General features: G+C 38.0%; 2 protein-coding genes across 4 annotated transcripts; both read left to right on the top strand.

The window, feature by feature from the left end:
- Window positions 1–5: 5 nt before the first annotated feature.
- LOC117306711 (inactive dipeptidyl peptidase 10-like) lies at window positions 6–9141 on the top strand (the record flags this gene model as incomplete). 2 transcript variants are annotated; one of them, XM_033791189.1, is given in 10 exon segments in its annotated part: window positions 6–168; window positions 626–739; window positions 1206–1339; window positions 1611–2138; window positions 3160–3217; window positions 3574–3673; window positions 4227–4291; window positions 4775–4847; window positions 5380–5453; window positions 6449–9141. In XM_033791189.1, coding segments are annotated over 10 exon segments (1429 nt in total), but the record flags the coding sequence as incomplete, so codon positions are not given.
- Window positions 9142–16436: 7295 nt separating this feature from the next.
- Window positions 16437–20591, top strand: LOC117306712. 2 transcript variants are annotated; one of them, XM_033791191.1, is made up of 4 exons: window positions 16437–16785; window positions 17591–17788; window positions 18657–18731; window positions 20341–20591. In XM_033791191.1, the coding sequence occupies exons 1-4, from the start codon at window positions 16758–16760 to the stop codon at window positions 20376–20378; spliced, it is 339 nt and encodes a 112-aa protein (XP_033647082.1). In that variant the 5' UTR covers window positions 16437–16757; the 3' UTR covers window positions 20379–20591. The 2 variants fall into 2 exon arrangements, with proteins under 2 accessions (XP_033647082.1, XP_033647083.1); XM_033791192.1 differs by having other exon boundaries at window positions 16437–16596.
- Window positions 20592–21541: the final 950 nt, after the last annotated feature.

Consider the following 21541-nt stretch of genomic DNA (forward strand, 5'->3'; position numbering starts at 1 on the left):
TACAGGGACTATTACTACCAGCATGTAGTATGGGTAGACACCAACCAGGTTGCTGTAGTGTGGTTAAACCGGCCACAGAATATCTCCATTCTAACACTATGCCAGGTCAAGACGGGAGAATGTACTATCAAGCATGACTTAAGGACTCCGGATGGATGGGTTGTAGATGTGAGTAATGGCTTTCAAGAATCCTCCTTACCATAGGTAGTGAAAGGGCTCTCTCATTTAGCTAACCCATGGAAGGAAAAACTAAGACAGATATTGGTTTTGAACATTGCTCCCAGTGCATTGGCCAATGCAATGGCCGGTGTTTTGCGCTTAATAATTTTGATCAAAAGAGTTATTTTCATGTTTGCCTTTATAAGAACGCTGAATTTTTTTTTGTAGATTGAGGACAAAAACTTCTTTCAAATAAACCTTTTTTGAAAATGCATTAAGTTTGTTTGTTTTTGGATTTCCGATCCTATACTTCGTATGTTTTCTTGTGGCAACTTTGATTGATCGTAACAGTTATTTTTGATTACTGTTAACTAATGTTTCTTTGTTAGATCATTTAAAACTTCTTGTAACTGCTTAATAGTGATTGCTATATTACTATAATGAATGTTGTGTTGGTTCTGAACAGCGAGGGCCACCAATCTTTTCCAAGGGATCATCAGAGCTTGACTATGTGAGGATTCTACCACAAAGAGAGGGTTCGTCTGGTGACTACCTGCATTTAGCTTTAGTATCAACCAATGTAAGTTCATGCTTTTACATCTTCGCATTATCTTTACCTATCCCTTACAAAAAACAATAAAGGAATCAAAGAAGTGGTGACAAATCTGTAAGAATCCGATTTAAATTCGAAAGATTAGACTTTTTTGTAAGGGATCTTAGACGTTCGATGAAAAGAGATTATTGTGTCTGAGTAACTGACTTGAATTGGGTGAAAAAAGTCTAAGCATTGACTTCCTCAAAAGAAATTGACCATGATATGGTGACCTGTGAAATCTTTGTCAGTTTGGTTAATAACTTCTCACTGTATTTTTGTGAAATGTTTGCCATATCTAAGAGATGTGATGAACGGGGAAGATGTTACTGGGCAGAAACACTTTCAAGTATAAAAACCTGTCGAGTGATTTCACATCTTCTTCCTAATCCTGTGGTAGTCTGCCTTCAAAGTTATTAAAAAAGTTTCTTGATTTCTTTTGTTGATTTCCCAGGAAGCACCAGGACAAGTGACCTTCTTAACCCGAGGTCGTTGGGAGGTCACAGAGATAGTCGCGTATGATAAGTCCGAGAAGTTAGTGTACTTCTTGAGCACAGAGCGATCCATACGAGGCAGACATCTTTATAGGTAACTATGTATTCCTTCACAATTCTCTAGCTTACTCATCAAATGGTGGAATTGGCCACTATTAATTAAGCCACAATTTTACATTTGAAAACAGTTCTACTATGGTGTGTTTCACTCCTTTTTGTCTCTGTGGACTCAGGTTTAAAGTCCTATCTATAAATGGGTTTTGTTTCATCACAGTATTCCTTTATCAAATGCAATTCGTAAGTCACATTTAAGCAAATTGATGATGAAGTAAGTTTGTTCTTGATTGTTTAAATTTTATTTATAGTGTGAGTACGGAAGAGCCGAACAAACGTACCTGCTTATCATGTGACGGTCAGGCCAACTGCACCTACTACAGTGCAGCCTTCAGCCCAGATGGATCCTGGTTCAAACTCAACTGTCTAGGCTTTGCTGTCCCTCACACTATCATGAAAAAGACTGGTACTGACCGCTCCGTCGTTGTAGAGACCAATGAAGTCCTTGCTAAGGCCCTGAAAGAGAAGTCCTTTCCAAACAAGACGTTCATGGAGCTTGAAGTTGGAGACTACACTATTCCGATCCAGCTATGGGAGCCGAGAGTGAAGGATGATAAACGGAAACATCCCATACTGGTTAACGTCTACGGGGGACCAGGCTCTCAGATGGTCAATGATAAATTTGAGTTGGGATGGAATGCCTACCTGTCCAGTAAATACTACGTGATTATCGTAAACATCGACGGACGAGGTTCAGGATTTCAAGGACAGAAGCACCTGTATAAGATTTTTAAACGGCTTGGGACATTGGAAGTGGAGGACCAACTTATTGCAGTCAGGTAAGACGCACATTGTTTTCATTAGAAGAGAGGGGGAGACACTCGCTTTATAATGTCTGAAGAAATAGTAGAAGAAACTCTGCTTTTTATTCATTGTGCTTTCCAAACTTTCTTATGTCTATTCTATTTGGAACCACGTTTTTTGTGTTGAAGATGTCAAGAATTGAGAACTGTCTTGGGAATGTACTAGATGGACTTTGTATCTAAAACACACATCAAAACATTTTCAACTTGACAATTTGTTTGAATCCCATCCAAGCTGTATACCTGGGGTCCATTTCACAAAGAGTATGGTAGATCTTAAACTCTTCCTAACTCTAGATAAGACCAGTCTTAACACTTTGTGAAATCCACACCTGGAGTCTTTACAGACTTTGGACAGGGGAGGGTGGGCCCAAGCTTTGAGTATGTAGTGGGGAGGGTGGGCCCAAGCTTTGAGTATGTAGTGGGGAGGGTGGGCCCAAGCTTTGAGTATGTAGTGGGGAGGGTGGGCCCAAGCTTTGAGTATGTAGTGGGGAGGGTGGGCCCAAGCTTTGAGTATGTAGTGGGGAGGGTGGGCCCAAGCTTTGAGTATGTAGTGGGGAGGGTGGGCCCAAGCTTTGAGTATGTAGTGGGGAGGGTGGGCCCAAGCTTTGAGTATGTAGTGGGGAGGGTGGGCCCAAGCTTTGAGTATGTAGTGGCGAGGGTGGGCCCAAGCTTTGAGTATGTAGTGGGGAGGGTGGGCCCAAGCTTTGAGTATGTAGTGGGGAGGGTGGGCCCAAGCTTTGAGTATGTAGTGGGGAGGGTGGGCCCAAGCTTTGAGTATGTAGTGGGGAGGGTGGGCCCAAGCTTTGAGTATGTAGTGGCGAGGGTGGGCCCAAGCTTTGAGTATGTAGTGGGGAGGGTGGGCCCAAGCTTTGAGTATGTAGTGCTTATCACACCTCGGTGGAGAGTAGAGTAGATGGGATCCTGTCAAGTTTTTGCTCTTATCTTTTAAGATTGTTGCTGAACGTTGTTTCTTTTTTCCCCATTTATTTTGCAGACACATCCTTAAGAATATTGATTACGTAAATACCACCAAAGTAGGCATATGGGGATGGGTAAGTAACAATTTCAAACTTATTGGGCTTAATATCATCTTGGTCATTATCATTAAAGAACACATAGTTGCTTAGCACACAGAAATAGTCCTTAGCAAAATTTGTTACCAGCCACAAATGCAATGTTTATTTCACCCCTCATTACTTTTGACCAGTAAGAATGTGCTTAATTTTTGTTTGCTTTGAAAAAATAAATGTGTAAGTAAGACTTAATGCAAACTTTATAAGCTGTTACTTAGCCTTGGATTAATTGCAACTAAACTCGCATCAGCCCTCTCTTTTGAATTTTCTGGGAGTAGTTTCTATTGCAGTGTTTTCCCTGCCATTAAACTCTGATGGTTTGTTTTTGTTAATAGTCCTACGGAGGTTTTGTGGCATCTATGGCACTCAGTTCTGATGAAAGAATCTTCAAGTATGGAATAGCAGTTGCACCGGTTACAGACTTCAGATATTACGGTGAGTAGATAAGAACATTGTGCGCCTGATTTCAAAGTATTTGCTAAGCTGGATACCACTTGCAAAAATGTCTGTTTCTGCTTAGCAGATTGATGTAGCTTGGTTAATGAATTTGTTTTGCTTGTTACAGATTCTACTTATACTGAGCGTTATATGGGTTTTGGGGCTTGGCATACCTATTTCTGCTTAGCAGATTGATGTAACTTGGTTAATGAATTTGTTTTGCTTGTTACAGATTCTTTTTATACAGAGCTTTATATGGGTTTTGGGGCTTGGTATACCTATTTCTGCTTAGCAGATTGATGTAACTTGGTTAATGAATTGGTTTTGCTTGTTTACAGACTCTATTTGTACTGAGCGTTATATGGGTTTTGGGGCTTGGCATACCTATTTCTGCTTAGCAGATTGATGTAACTTGGTTAATGAATTTGTTTTGCTTGATTACAGACTCTATTTATACTGAGCGTTATATGGGTTTTGGGGCTTGGCATACCTATTGCTGCTTAGCAGATTGATGTAACTTGGTTAATGAATTGGTTTTGCTTGATTACAGACTCTATTTATACTGAGCGTTATATGGGTCTACCTGCGGCAGTGGATAACTTGCAGGGTTATAAGGTAATTTGTATCACTATTCTCTAACCACCAGTTCAGTTGATTCACTCAATCGTGTCAATTGTTCTAACATAACTATGAAAGTTTTAACTAAGTAAGTACTAATGTAGCTATTGTCTGATGTGATGCATTTTCTATTATATATCCTACTCGTATTCTGTGGCTTGTTCATTTACAAACAGTTTGCTTTTATTTTCTTTGGTTGTGTACGTAATATTATTCCATAGTTTAATATTTATAATTGCTTATGTGTTAGTTATTTTAAATAAATGTTTACTACAGAATTTAATTCCTTGTTAAGCACTTTGGGGTTCATGTTTTGGATGTAAGGCACTTTATAAGTTCTACTTATTATTACAACAATTTGATAATTTTAAGGGCAGGGTGTTTACTGAGTGTGATTTAAAAAACTTTGTAATTTCCTTAAAACAGGTTGCAAGATTCCATCGTCTGTAACTTTGTGTTTCTCTGTGGTTTATGTTTCAGCTTACCAATGTATCATCGAGAGCCAAAGCTTTCAAGGGTCTAAATTATTTCCTAATCCATGGCACAGCCGACGGTGAGTTAGAATTTGATGTTATTTTCTTATTTTTTTGCCACAGTTGTTTTGAAATCTTTCTCCTCCTTTCAAGCAATTATCAAACTGTCAAACTTACCCTTGTGATAATTGTTCACAGCTTAAGAAAATAGAATTAGCTGTTGCACACTGCTAACCAACCAATGGACCAATAGTATAAATACAAACAAAATAGTTGATGGTCTGAACTTTGGACCCAAGCTGCGTCTTTCTTTCTCCGTTTCATTCTTTGTAATACTTGGTGGAGGTTTGGGTGTGGTCACGTCAAACCAGTAGATCAACAAGTTGACATTTGGTCAAGTAGTAGCAGTATGACCCTAAGAAAACAGAACCAAAATAATCCCCCTTAACAGTGTCAGTCTTTGTTATACTGAGTTACATTCTACAGTGTCACTAAATTTGTTCAAGTCATTTCATGGCTAAAACCAATTCACTTCATCAACAAATCTGTGAATCTACCTGTCGGAAGAAACATTTCACAATTGATTTATAACCAACTGTTTTTGCTTTGTAGACAATGTCCACTTCCAGAACTCGGCTGACTTGGTGAGATCTTTGGTGCAAGAGGAAGTTATGCTCAGAACACAGGTAAATCTCTCCATTCAAATTCAAGGACCCAATTTCATGGAGCTGCTTAAGCAGAAAACATTGCTTAACAATTATCTGCTTAACAAAAATGACCATGGATACTGTTCTGGTAACCTAATTCTGGTAAGCAAAATGTGTTTATGCTGAGCTACTTGTTGTACTTCCTTAAGCAGCTTTATTAAATTTGGCCCAGGCTACCCATGAGTAGACAAATCCAGTTTAAGTATTTTTTTTTATGTTTGATTGCAGACAACTTCATGAGAAGGATTTTTGGTGTTCTTGTGGGGGGGGGGGGGGGGGGGGTTAACTGGCCGCATAAAATAGTTGTTGAGGTTTGTCTGTTTGAGTACATTGGACTGTTTATAGTGGTTCCTTAATTGACATCTTACATCTTGTAGGGTTTGTCTGTTTGAGTACATTGGACTGTTTATAGTGGTTCCTTAATTGACATCTTATATCTTGTAGGGTTTGTCTTTTTGAGTACATTGGACTGTTTATAGTGGTTCCTTAATTGACATCTTACATCTTGTAGGGTTTGTCTGTTTGAGTACATTGGACTGTTTATAGTGGTCCCTAATTGACATCTTACATCTTGTAGAGTGTCATGGTTGAGTGATTACGAACATCAAATTAAAGTTCTGGTGGTTAAGTAATCAGAGTGTAGGTTTGAATCCTGGTCATGACACTTGGGACTGTCTTTGAGCAAGATGCTTTACTATAATTGCTTCTCTTCAACCAGGGGTATAAATGGGTACCTGCGAGGGTAGAGGTTGACAATGTGTCTAAAACAGCCACTGCAGCTCAGGGCTGTATACTCCCCACGGAGCTGGGAAAGATTAAAGGAATGTTATTGGCTAAATGAGCAAGGCACTATGGTAAAGTGCACAGTGACGTTCAAACTAGTTATTATTATTAATTCTTAACCATGCTTTGTTGTATGTCTAGTTATTATTATTTCTTCTTAACCATGCTTTGTTGTATGTCTTGTTTTGCAGTACTACCCTGACCAGAAACATGATTTGGACGACCCCCATGTTGAGAGACATCTTTACGATGCTATGTCAGAATTTGTGCATGAAAGTATCCAAAAGAAATATCAAAACACGGAACTATAGTGATATACTGAATTGAACTTATGATGAAGTTTTTTAAGGTTATTGCATCTGAAATCAAGATTTACTCTGCCACCTGAACAGCATGGATTGACTGGACTTAGAATTGTTTTAGAGTTCCTCTTGGTATATAGCCATTAGAACAATGGGTGCAAAGGAAGACAGGATGGACTTAATTTGAGGTCGAACCTAAAACACCAGGATTACAACACCAGTGTTCAAGCATCCTGCTTGCTGTTAGGTTGTAACTGTTTTTAGAATCACAACTGGGTCTACAAAGACTTTGAACCTGAAACCTGTTTTTACAGTACCGGTGGCTCTACCAGTAATTACGTCAAGCTCGGAACTGCACTCTATCTAGTTCACTACAAAGTGTTTTTTTAAATCACAATTGGGTCTACAAAGACTGATGAAATGAAAGGGGATTTGAACCTGAAACCTGTTGTTTATACTACCAGCAATAACATCAAGCCATGAACTTCACTCTGAATCTTCACAAAGAAGGATCTACTCTAAGTTGAACCAACAACCTTCAAGACACTTACCTGTTGTAATTTCCCTTGATTGCCATACCAATCTCTGCAGTATTGGACTGATAGATGTTCTCTGTGATGTCAGGGTGTGACAGGTTTTGTTCAGCAGTGGCTATGCAAAGATACATGGAATGGTCTATAACCCTAGCCAGACATAGCCAATTGTTTAAAGAGAACCAATGAAGCTGTCAATGAGCGAGATACAACCTACAGGTGGGATGGGAACCCAGAACCACCAAGGTGAAAGCTCAACTCCTCTTCAGACATCTTCAACTTTGTATCCAGACTATTTCAAACTATAAACCTGAATATTAGTCATATGGTCTTGTATTCGGAACATTCCTCAAGTCCGATTGTAAAAAGTGTAAATGATCTTTGTATTATATAAATATTATATATATGTACGTGTATATTGGCTTTTCATCATGTGTAACAAACTGAATTTTTTTATGTAAAAAAGGTGAAAATGTGGATTTTAGTTTATGTTGGATGGGGAGTTTGGAAAGTTTGTATTAACTAATAATGCTTACTAATTATTCAGATATATACCACTGCATTGATATTTTATGAAATAAAAATAACAATAAGGTTTTATAGTGGCACTTATTCAGATGTTTTATATGTTGCTGTTTGCTTTGATCAGCAACGTTTGTTTATTACAATCTAGCACTAGAAAATCCTTCATACTTAAAACGCTTAAGGTCATTTTATAAAGAGTGAGATTATGGTCATACAGTTCATTTTTAAAAGAGCTTGTGGTTTTTCACCCTTGTTTTCTGATTTTCCCTAGGAACTTGCCAGACTTTTGCTACTAAACTATTAAATAAGTTCAAAAGAATTACTAGAGAAGAATTAGAGCTCAAAAACTAGGTTTTACATGAACCAAAGTAAGAGTGAAAGAGGAATTAGTCTGGCGCCGTTTTGGCTGCATGGTAAACAGTATTCAATATTGTTATGTCCAGAGGGAACCTGACTTCAACAATGGTGGCATCATAAGATCTATACATGTGCTCCAACCTCTTGGATTTGTTTAATGACATATAAAAACAGACCCCCCCAACAAAAAAGGGGTTTTGTGAAAACCTTTTTAAATATGTAAATAACTTTTATAAATGCTATCCATTCTTGTCAATTTGTTGTCTTGAACTCTTCAAATTTGGGTGTATGAAGTAAAAAGTATGGAACTTAAAATGTAAAATTTACCTTTTCGTTCTTGCAAAGTAAGGCAGGAAGTGAGAAGAGTAGACTGGTGCTGATAGGTATTGAGAAACAGTGTTCTTAGAGACAATGACTACTGGGAACTAGTCTGTGTTACCAGACTGACTGAATCACTAGTTAGGGGACTGAGGCTGTATTTGATCTGGCAGCTACACTAACGGCTATGGCTGTTGCTAAGGGTGTTGCTAAGTGCATCCTATACTTCAAGGCAGGGTGGTGTAAGCCATAGCCGCCAATTCTGAAATGGCTTATTCTCTTATTGGTGAGGGACCAGTCTGTATTTATCCTTAGTTTGATTTCAACACGACTTTTGAGGGAACAATTAGAATAACACTTTTAATCAATCTGATGTGCACTGACTCGCTCGTTCATAAATGCAAAATATCTTAACCGTTTAATAGATATTAAATTTGCATCAGCGATAAAGAATATTCATTTTGGGTTTACCCTTTAATCATGGAGGTAGAAACACCACCAATGTGTGTTATCACTGTATACTCAGTAATTTACCAAGTTCTGCAAATCACATGAAATATTACTTAGTTGGGATTCCAACCCACAACCTTTGCAATTCTGGAGCAGTTGCTTAACTGTTTATAGTAAAACCTGTTCTATTACATAAGCAGTGGATGTTACACCATGGGTATGCAGTGAATTGGGCTGTTTCTTCAACTTGTACAGGATTGTATTGTTTGAATACATTGCACTTAAAGCATCACAGGCTTCTTGTACACAGCACCAATATATACCCCATTGTTAATGCTCAGTGAGAGTTATGTATTCTAGTAAATACAGGAACAAAATTAAAAGGTTATTGTACTTGGAGAAGTCTGTGAGTGTAATTATTTGTGAGCTTTATGGCAAATTCCTGCTTTCCCATTGAGGTTATCTTTTTTAAGCAGAAAAACACAGCTTTAAAAGTTGACAACAATTTGATGAACCATGCTGGAGTTACCCCTTATGGTTTGTTTTCAATGTTTTGCCTACTTTTCAAATGCCACTATTTAATTCCCAATTAAATAGTAATAATTTCTTATTTGTGTATTTGGTTAAGTTATATAAAAAGGCATAAGAAGAGCATACTTCATTATTTTAGAGCATAAAAACACAACTTGAAAATTGACAAAAAGTTGATGATGCTGGATTTATGATGGTTTGATCATGTTTGTCATTTTTCAAATACGAATATTTCCCAAAATATAGCTCACATATCAGTTGCGTCTAGGCCTACTGTATCATTTTACAGCATAAAAACACAACTTGGAAGCTAAACTGACCGGGATCGGTTCAGTGTCCCTTACTAGTCGCCAGTTTTGTTGATAGGTGTTGGAATCTATTTTAAGAAACACCTCTTAAATGTTTTAATCAACTGTTGTGATCCTTATTGTGTGTTTGCTCCAAACACGAAACACTTATTCTGTCATCTGAGCTGTTCAGTCAACATCATGAATAAAGGAGACCCATTGCAGTGTAATGAGATCGATCCTGGCAAAACGCTGTTCTAAATCCGGAAGGGCATGCATTGTCTCGGTTAACTATGCCCATGGGGTAGTAACCAGTGAGGGAAGAACCGCCCCTCAGAACCACCCCCACCAATATTGCCCCTAAAAATAAGGTCAGAAATGCACAAATGATAGGTTTGATAGATTAACACAAATCCCACACAAATGATATCTGTATCTATACCATAAAACTGAATTTGAATGCCTTCTACTTTTGTAGTTCTTGTAAAGAACATCATGAAAGTTAAAGTTTTATTTGTCTTGATGTGTTTTGAAGGGATATACGGCTTTTGACTCGTTCGGATTGAGAACACCAAAACAGAACTGCAAAAATTAAGCTTCAGAGAATACCCTCTGTGAATGTTGACATAACCCTTACTGAGTAAACCGGTGTTTATATAATTAGCATCAACACTTCATCACCATGGCGACGGAGTGTAATTAGCCCTCTTCGTCAAGGACATGGCCGAGTGAATCCAACGAGGTCTTATGAATGTATAAACCACGGTACGACTGGCCTTTTTTTACAGCTTAATTATTTGTTATATACAGGAGTTTGGTCTATCAGGACATTTCATTGGTAATGCGATTGTGTTTAATCCAGTGAACACAAAACCCTCCCTCAGCCGTAACCCTTAATCCGTTTAACTACAAGAGAAAAATCTAGTGGACTATTTCTTCAATTTGTTTTCAACATGACTCCGCAAAGCTGAAGTTACATAAAGGATGTTGTGTACGAGACGGGCATGGTACTGGACCTGTGTTAGGGACAACGTTTGGCCATGCCAAAACTTAGGGCAAGGACTTTGGATTTATGCTACGATACGCAGAAAGTGAAGTATTACTTAAATGTAAAAACATTCTCTTGTGACATTTCTACTTGTTATTTGAGTGAAGCATGTGAGGGAGCCAGCGTGCTACATTGAACATTCAAATAAGTGAACACACACAGTATTCATCAAATGCTGAACGGATACCCGGAGTTAATGGGAAAGTGACAATGGATTTCATTCCTCTATGGTCTGGAAAAGAAAATCAACTCCCAAAACCACTTTGGATTGGAGTAAAAGTCTTCAACTCTCAAAACCACTTTGGATTGGAGTTAACGTCTTCATTCTTGTGGTTGTTTGACACTTCAGAGACAACATGCATTGTCTGACTTGAACTGTAGACCGATTGTGACTTCTGCGAGCTTTGGACGGCGACTGATCAGCATGAAAACTTTTTCAGACACCCCATGGACACTCCAAGACCCCAAAACCGAGAACTCATTTTGGGATTGAAGTCTCATTAATGTTGAATATTCTTCACGTCATGGAATAAAGGGATCAAATACATCAGAGCTGTAAATAAGCATTTTGAACACTAGTCATTCATCGTGATGTTGTCAAACCTGCGTGTCTGAAGTGGTTGCACGAGCCGTGTCAGAGAGCTCTCCTTTCACGAGCCCCCATCAATGATTCCCCATCAACCAAAGTATCCAAGGGGTACCTGAGAGCATCTAGGGCCCCGCAGCAATAATCACCCGAGGCCGGGTCTACTTCGGACTCAAAGGTGACGAGTTTGAGTCAGTACTTCATGGGAACCCATGGTTACGCTACTTCAGGGAAAGAATCTCAATGTAATGAATATAGGCCCCTACCTGAAACTGAAGTATAATGCGTTTGAAGTGCGCTATTATTAGTAGACGCAACATTGGAATGGATAGCCAATAAATGTTACCCTATCGGCAATGTAATACCATAATAACGGCTATATGGTAGGATACCAATGTTTGCGTGAGATTCACTTTGTGTGTTTAATGCAGAGACACACACTACGGCCATTATAGACTGTATACATTACGGATAAGTGACAGACAACTACTGGCTGCAAGTTGTGTTTCAAAACAAACACGTGAAATGTGTTTAAGCTGCGACGGCAGCCCTGAACACTAATAGCTACTAATGATAATGAGCGTTGGTCAAACAAGTTCTACTCGGCAAACACAAGGACTTCAAGTTTCACCTCTCGTCGATCGATGCATCACATCAGTACCCTGGCAGCAACCTCAATCGAGGCTGCGTTCCGCTTTGACAACATGCGAGCAACTTTCCCTCCCCTGTCTGCTGCCTCCTCGGCCGCTACCCGGACCATGGCACCCCGCAACTCCGGGTCTCACGGCATCAATCGAACCCTCGGAACATCGAGAATGAACGGCACCTGGGGTGAGCAAAATACCCGGGGATCAAAACGCCGGGGTTCGTTATCAAGCGACCCCGGTAGCAACTCAAGTGGACACCCCCAAAGACAGACGCTGAAACTTGCCGACATAACTCATTTCGATCTTATGAGACCGTCAACATTTGAGAAACTCACCGGTTTGTACAGAGACAGGTCTGCTCTTGACGGGCCTGGGGCTCATACCATCCTCGGGACGGGTGACCAGGAAAACGAGTCAACAGGGAAATGTATCAAACCCAAATCAAAATCTGGACATCAAGTTCACCTTCCTATGATATCTATGGATTCCTCTCCACCGCTTGTCTCTTTTCGGCAATCCCGGATTAAACCATCAACTCTGACGGAGGCCGAGACGGGTGTACCGGGCATTACTTCCCGTGCTGCGGCTCGGCAGTCCGCTGATGTCATCGGTGTTAAACTCAGTCACCACACTCGTAGGAGTGAACACTCAGGAGACATGGAACGAAACTCAAAGGGCTCGTCATCAGGGAAGCGAAGACAATCCCAAAAGGACCGTTTAAATGACACACAATCCTCCAGACAAACTACACTACAGACCCCTCCTAGTGCTACGACTCCACAACACGAAACCACTGGACTATCCAACCTAAACAAACCAGAAAACACTGCTCTACAAAACACCACAGGACAAACTACCAAAAACATTACTTTTGAACCAACTCCTCAAAGGACTACAAAGGTCAGTGAAAAAGAGAGCGTTTCCTTTTCGCCGGATGAAGTCGAGAAACGTACTGAACTGCCAAAGAAAAGCTTGAACGATGTTCACCCGAAAACTCCCGGTGGTGCTACAACTTCAACTCCTCATACAATCGTAGAAAACCATGAACCTTCTGACAGTACTATAAATAGCTTCAGTTTAAGTGTAAGTTGCTACCCAAAAGATGGCGTCGACTCAAAAGATTTGACATTGAGCGAGTACACTTCAATTTTTATTAATAATAACGGATTCGAAGGGGAAACATTGAGCATAGTTAAAAATGACACATTTCTCGGTGAGAAGCGATCGGTTCGATTTAGTGTCAGTAATGAGATTATTGAATACGAACCTGGTATGTCATTGTCAGACGATAAACAGTCTAAATTTGAGAAAGCTACAAACTATGAAATTATTGACGAGTGACTTAAAACATGGAGCTCATAAATTATCTGGGATTGCTGTATACGTTTTGGAAATTTTAACTCATTGTTTGTTTCATTCACTATAGGTGTAGACCATTAAACTAACCCGTGACGTTTCATTTGAAAAAGGCGTTTTTGAGATGTTGGCGAAAAAAACTGGAGCGCTTTGTCCACGCAAACAAGAATAATCTGCAATTTGAATACATAATCTGAGAAGCGTTACAGCTGTAACGCTTCTCAGATTCAAACTTGTTTTGATAACAAGTGATATCTTTTTCCATAACCGTTGTACTTCAAAATGAAAAGTTTCTCAAATGCGTTTTGCTATCCAAATCTGATTTGCTTCTTACAAAGTAAGTTTTGAATGCCATTAATTTTCAGAGTCGTTACCAAACAGGGTCACCCGTGGTCCAGTGGTAAGACTGCAGGACTTGCAATCACAAGGTTGTGGATTCGAATCCTATCAAACCGCTGATTTCACAATGACTAGAATAAGTATTACCGTCTAGTTTGCAAATTTCATTTTCTTAAAATGTGCAATGCATATAATAAATCCTAGAAGTTTAAAGCAATGTTTGTATGGCTGTTGCCAGCTTGGCGTTTATCCCCTTGTGGGAGTTTGCTGAGTTCCCTTGATCTAAAACAGACCCTTTAGCACAAAACCTTCTCATTCGGTTTCTTAATCTTTGACAAAAGGTGAAAGCTCTTTCGATTTTAGTTCAGCAGTTCTCATCAGTGTACCTTTTATAATGGTTGTCGAAGCTGCAAGAGAAAAATAAGAGGTGTTCCTGGCTGTTGGCCCGAACACCTAAAAAACACCCTTGCTGCACAAATTTGTGTACTTTCAGATGCCTAAACATAATATCAAAAGACTTCAGACCTGAAGCGTCTAATTTCAACTCAGTAATTGAATAAAGCATGTTTTGTGTTCTCTGTCATTTGAAATCTTTGATTTTCTGAATTAAACTCAATAAAATGTTACGTTTAGAAGTTTTAATATGATGATTTCGATGTTTTTTAAATTGAATTTTCCATTTTCACGCAGAGTAATGTGTTGGTTTTTACACTATGGCCAAAAAAATAACAAATACCAGTTGATCGCCCCCTGCCTCATCCTTTTTTGAGGCCGCATCTTTTTTAAAATTACTTTTTAGTTTACTTTTTATTTCAAAAAAGACAAGTTGTCTGTGTATTTCTCATTCAACCTCCTAATCTTTTAAGAACTTGTAACTGCACAAAGTAAGTGGTTACTTTAAGCTGAACAATTTGGGACTGTTTAAATAAAAAATACTTGGCGGCCACCTTTGAAAAAAAATTAAAAGGCCATCATCTTCCTCTTTTTCAAAAAAACTCGGACGAACAACTGGTGTTTTTTTTTATTTGGGCTAAGATTTTCTTATAAAGTAATTATAATGGCATATAAAACAAGAGTGCCGAAAATGAGTGGGGCTTGTTTTTAAGAGAAAAGCCAACGGAAACAACAATTATCTGCAGGGAAACCACGTTTATGACCTAAAAGACAACAACTGCGGGCTCGTGGCTTATAACACACTAAAATATATATTTTAAAGACAAGTTGTCAATATCGTTCGTGTGATTTGTTTTGTGACATCAAACTTTGTTTTACACTTATTAAGAAATCAATCTTGCCACAAAAGCCGGAATCAGAGTATTAACTTGAACCATGACTCTTAATAGGTGATATATTTCCATGAATTTGAAATATTTGGGACAATAATAGCTCAATGTTTGTCCAGATTGTGACAATTCAATACCTACTTCCGGAAACGTGGCTATTTCTGAGCTCTTTTGTAAAGTGCAAAAACGCGTCTTGCAAATATGTTTTACTAAAAGGTGTGCATAATATACAAACATAACACCTCGGTGTATGCTTGGTTCAAAGAGCTATTTTATAAAGTGCTATGAATAGTTTATTGACAGAGCTTCAAGCAAAAGAATAGCTAGGGCTAGAAGACAGTTTTCGCACCTTTTGTTTGGGTCTTCATAGTGGCGAATACAAAGTGCAATTTAGTGCAGAGTACAGTTGCATGGTTACTATCTGAAGACAAGATATAATTGTCATAAAAACAATGTTATTTGACAACGACCTTCAAAATTGTTGGCAGGGCCTTCATTATTGTTTGAGTCAGATCGGTTTATTGCTCCATGGTCAGATCATGCTTGGTTCGAGCTCTGTGTGCTCTTTTCTACGCATAAGAAAATTAATTTGTTTACGCAGTAGGCCCAGGGAAGGGCTCCGGACTCTGGTCCGAAAAGGGGCTGAAATCGAATCCCGCTAACGGAAAAATCGGAGGCGTTCAATATAAACAAAAAATCAAATAAAAGAAGTGCTTAGGTTCGTTTTAAGTTTTAAGTTTCTTTGCTAAGCACGTATATGTGCGGTGAGTATGCGCGGCGAGTCGAGACTTCGCGTCCGGCCACTCACCGTGCTGTCACCACCTTGAATCGAGCCGGGGACCTCTGGCTTCTAGCCCCCCCCCCCAACACACACCCCAAGGTTAGGATACGTTGTTGGATCTACACAATAATATATTAACTGAATGACCCTCTAAACGTTATTATTCAAAATATTTTTAAAAGCCTGCAAAATGATGATAATCAGCTTTGCGCATTACTTTTGGTCTATTTAGTGTGTGTGTTCTTTTAAAGTGGGGTGGGTGGTTTTTAACTGTGGGTTGAGTTTCAAGGAAGATTCTTTGTACAGGACGGCTTTGTAGAAGTGCTGGTCATCTGTTCCTCCTCGCCACTCACTGGCTTGGTATTTTTAGCTATTATTTTTGCTTCTTTGTTTCTTTCAATGTATCGATTTGTATATTATTTTGTATTTTTATGCCAGTGTAAAATCTATTAAAACTTAAAACTAACACGTTCAGCTACTTCAGGACCCAGCTTCAGTTTGGACTAATTTTGTTTACAACATAAGTTCAGCACAATTCAATTTTTGCCGAGAAAAAACGTTAATCGGGGGCGACCTTGTCATTCATGGTTCTCTTGTGTCCATTTCTTCCATTATTCTTGCTTTGTTTTCTTTGCTAATGAATGTGCTTTAAACTGTTAACATTGTGTCAGAACAATTATTTTGTTAGAGAAACAACCAATAATAATGTGAAAAGAACATGTTCCATTATTAATTATTTTTTACGCATCAAAATTTAAATCCGATTTTGCTTTTTATGGAGTGCGCCCTCTGTAGTTCATTTGTAGGTAACTATGATGTAATGCGTCGTGCTCATGGAGGGAATGTTTACATCCGACGAGTTTGACAGATAAGTAATTCAACAAAATGTCTGTTTTGAGGATGATCGAAGGATTCTTATTAAATGTGGATGTTCATCAAATCTTGAGTATTACTGCAAGCTGAGAAACATGCATATATTCCGTGGTGACTTGTGTGGTAGGTAGTAAAAACTGAAAGACAAGACATTCTGTTTTCCTTCGTCGTGCAAACACTGACTGTACTGTACTGCATGCTGTGACTCCATCCATGCTGTGATTTAGAATGCTGTTAACAGGACGTGTTCATCGTGATCATGTCCTCATTTTTGATGTCTTTGGATGATCTTCTTCCACGATACAACCAATGGTAACCATGTTAACTTTATCTATCACTTATTTAACTCAAGGAGTTCTCACTGTAAAATATAAATCAGGTTTTGTTTGTGCACATCCACATGATTGATTGGGTTTTTATATATATAAATACTCGTAGTCGTACTCCACGACTAATTAATGTCAGGCCGTGCAATGCAATGCTGCATTGAGGTGAACAGACCCCTCTTGCATTTGACACCATCTTTGATACCAAACAATGCATGAACGGCAACATTAACATGCTGCGAATGACTCTCAATTTGTCAATGTGTAGCTGTTCGTTTAGTAGCCGTTCATTTATGTAGGCCCTATAGCACTCTTTTACTTCAGGCCCTTTAATTTCTGGAGGCCCCTGTATTTCTACTGCTTGAACAACAAACAATTACCTTTAATGTTATGTCTAAAGTTATGGATCCTGCTGAGTCAACCAATGTAAATCACATGTAAACGTAGCTCAGCAGTGAGAGATGGGCTTTTGACTTATTATGGGCCGGGCTATGCAATATGTTCTATATGGATTGGTGTATGAATTCAGAGTTCCATTTCAATTAGTTGCGATACAGTAACCCTCTCCGACTTCACCATCGGGAGGAGGGTTACATTATCAAACTACAGTTCAATGAGGAGTTTTTAGTTGAATCTTTGACTTTGACTTGAGTTGTATTGTAAAGTAAAAGTTCTCTGAATAACTTTTCACATTCAAATCAGCACCACCAGTGTTGTCTGAAGTAATGCTAAAAAAAAAACTTGTATCTGTGATTTTACTTAAATTCACTCTATTACTACCTGTGTTGCAGATCAAACTATCCTCACCTTACCTCAAATGGACTTGCGAGGGCGCTCCAGCTTATGTATGCTGTCAACTTTGTATGCTGTCAACTTTGTGTGCTTAGTGCCTCATCTAAGATGGAATGACACTAGGAAAACTGCCTACCAGTCAACCAGCACCTCTCCAACCTGGATGCTTAGTTTCAACTCTGAGTTGACATATAAAGGTATTTTGAGAAACATTTCTATTTTTAAGGTGCTTTAAAAAAAAAATTACAGGTATTATGAAAAACATAGATATTTATTGTTGTTGTCTGGGTAAAAGTTTTTTGAGGAGAAATTTTTTTTTTCAGTAAAGTGTAATAGGTTTGTTTTCTTATTTTTTTTCCTTCTCAAATTACAGAAATTATTTTGAAAGGAAGAAAACATTTCCTATTGTAAAAGAAGTACTTTGTTCAGTTTTAGTAACAATTATTTAAAGGTGTTTTTAGGAACATTGTTTGTTGTAAAGATATTTAGAGAAACATACGTAGTTTTTAATGTGTTTTGAGAAACTTGTAAAGTAGTTTTGAGCAACATTTTGTTTCCCAGTGAAATGCAATAGAATTATTTTTAACCAATGGATGTTTTTTTTTTTAATTATCCCAAATTACAGAAATTATTGTGAAATTAAGAAAAACATTTCCTGTTTTACCAGTCCTTTTTTTTGTAGTTGAAGTACTTTGGTCAATTTTGGTAAAAATTGTAAAGGTGCATAAAAAAGAAATTAAAGGTGTTTTGAGAAAAAATATTTGTTTAAAGGTGTTTTGGGAAACTTCATTACTTTAAGGTGTTTTAATAAACTAATATTAAGGTGTTTTTAGAAACATAACATCTTATAATTCTTTTTTGATAAACATAATTTTTTTCAGTGAAGTTTATTATTATAACTTTTTTTAAACCAAAATGTTGTTAACCTTTTTTGTTGGTTAAACTCAGAGTTTTTTCCCAAAACCATCTTTAAAATCAAACTTAACTAAAAAAAAAATGTTTGATGTCTTTCACTTGATTACTGTCGATTACCTTTTTTGAGTACACTGTGTTTTATTTTCACAGTGTGCTGTTGTTCCTGGCCAAGGTCAATCAAAGGTCATGCTACAGAGGGAACATCTTCATTACATCTTAAACATGGTAAGTAAACATGATATGCCAGTACACTAAACCTGATCATCAACGCTTGACTGTGAGTTTGTGGAAGACAGTCTTCCTTTAGTCACTTGACCCTGTATTAAGACAGCTGTATCTTTACTTGAGGCAGACGTCTTTACAGCTGCAACCAATCACCAAGATTTAACTTTTCCCAATATTTATCTAGGATCATTGTACATAAATTTGACCAGGGGTATACTTTTTCCCTGGTAGGTCATCAAATCATTTTTTTCAGTGGATAAAAATGTTTTGTAGTGATCATTTTAAAATTCCAATTCCTGCACTTAACCTGATTTCCAAATCTAATCGAAACACCATGATCAACCCTAACCCTAACCCTAAGAGATTATTGTGAAGTTTAAAACAAATTTCTTCGCATAATTTTATGTACAGTGATTGCATCTGAAAAAAAATTCCCTGTTTGTTCAAACTGAACAATTACTCTTGGAGAAACAATTTTTTCTCTCTTTTGATTTTGCCAGTGTCAGATGCAATTGTGTGCTATGCAATACTGTCTGCTTCGGACACTTTTGCATATGCAATCGTGTCCGGGGCTATGCAAAACCCGTCCAGTGGACATGTACATGACTGTACATGTATGTGCGCGCGTAAGCGAGCGTGCATGCACTGAACCTATGTATATGCAGCATGAATATTCACGTACTTAATGATTGCAGCGAATACCCAACCGCTGAAAATTTCCCATGTCATTCATGACATGCACTAGGCTTGTTAAAAAATGGCGAACTAGTTCCGTCGACCAAGGGCGTTTAATTTAACTGCAAGGATGGTTTTGCACGGGGGTGGACACAACGGCATATGCAAATGTGTCCGGGCTGACACAATTGCATTTTGCAGCAGTGTCTGTGTGGACACGATTGCATATGCAAAACCGTCCGCGGACATTATTGCATATGCAATCCTGTCCTCTGGATAGTTTTGCATAGAGAACATAATTGCATGTGACACCGGTTTTAGCAGTTTATGAGTATGACAAACAATTTTTTTTTTCAAACGCAACTCAAATATTTATGGAAAACAAATTTCTGGTCAATATTGTCAAATTCGTTTGCTTTAGTTTAAACTGTAAAAGATTTATTATTGAGAAATGTAGTGTTTTATGTGGTGTATCATTTGATTAACTTTTTCACTCTTTGCTTATGAAGAACTTGTCATCGATTTTTTAGAAACCCTTTGTTTTCTTCTCCTGATGTCAAGTTTATTGGGACACTAGCTTAGCAGTTTTTGATGGCGAATATATTAAACAAAATATGTTTCACTCAAAACAGGGCCCAATTTCATGGCTCTGCTTAATACCATAAGCAACGAACTAGGACAAGGGAATTTTGGCTTTTAAAAGCGATTGTGTACTCCACTTTGCTAGGCATTATTTTCACTTACACAGCAAGCACAGAAATTGGGGGCTTGCCCTGCGAGTGGAGAATGGTGAAGCACAGAACTCGGCAGAAGGCAATGCCATGAAATTGGGCCCAGGAAAGTTTATTGAGGGTTAACTACATACTGCTCATTCTATATGTCATTCATGATATATTATTGAAATTATTTTTGTGGTTTTCTTGTTCATGTGCAGTTCTGACATCTTACTCTCAACTGAGCTGTGATGATTGATTTCAACATTTACATCTGCTTGTGATTCCTACATGGACAGCAATGTTTGGATTCCTTCATGGACAGCGACGTTTTGATTCCTACATGGACAGCAACATGAGGATTTCTTACATGAACAGCAACATTTGATTCAGACATTGACAATGTTTAAAGACAATGGACACTATTGGTAATTGTCAAAGACTAGCCTTCACAGTTGGTGTATCTCAACATATGCATAAAATAACAAACCTGTGAAAATTTGAGCTCAATCGATCATTGAAGTTGAAAAACACCCTTGTCACATGAAGTTGTGTGCGATTAGATGGTTGATTTCGAGACCTCAAGTTCTAAATCTGAGGTCTCGAAATCAAATTCGTGGAAAATTACTTCTTTCTCAAAAACTATGGCTCTTCAGAGGGAGCCGTTTCTCACTATATTTTATACCATCAACCTCTCCCAATTACTCTTCACCAAGAAAGGTTTTATGCTAATAATACTTTTGAGTAATTACCAATAGTGTCCACTGCCTTTAACCATAGAGGAAGGACAGAGACACATCTGACTTGTGCAAACTGTGTAGTAAAGAGAATTTAAGTACAAAAAAAACACAATTTGAGACAATTAATTTTGGTTCCCATACACCTGTGTTTTTTATCACTGTATACTCAGTACTTTCCTAAGTCCTGTGAAGAATTATCACAGGCATATTGCTCGGGTGGGATTTGAACCCACAAAACCAAAATTGATATTCTTTATCCCTGATGCAAATTTAACACCTATTTAATTTGAGACTAATATGGTTCAACTAAAGGCACCGTACACAATTGTCAATAACCAGTATTCACACTTGGTGTATCGCAACATACATGTTTGCAGGACAAATGTAAATATCAAATCTGTAAAAAAGAATTTACTCAATATTGGTCATGAATCAAAGTTGCAAAAGAAAATGATAGAAAACAAACCTTGTTGCATGCACTAAGTATGTGTGCTTTCAGTTGCATAATAAAACGCTTCAGGACTCAGGTTGAAGACAACTTTTATTTCATCATGTTTTTAAACAGTAACAAATCAAATGTATCCATATCAAACTTTTTGTAGGACTTTGAAATGGTCACCCTACCAATTAACATTTTCAGTAACTGTGTACTTATTCATGATATTATTATTGTGCAAAGCCT

Source organism: Asterias rubens, unplaced genomic scaffold, assembly GCF_902459465.1.
Source record: "Asterias rubens unplaced genomic scaffold, eAstRub1.3, whole genome shotgun sequence".
Taxonomy (NCBI): Eukaryota; Metazoa; Echinodermata; class Asteroidea; order Forcipulatida; family Asteriidae; genus Asterias; species Asterias rubens.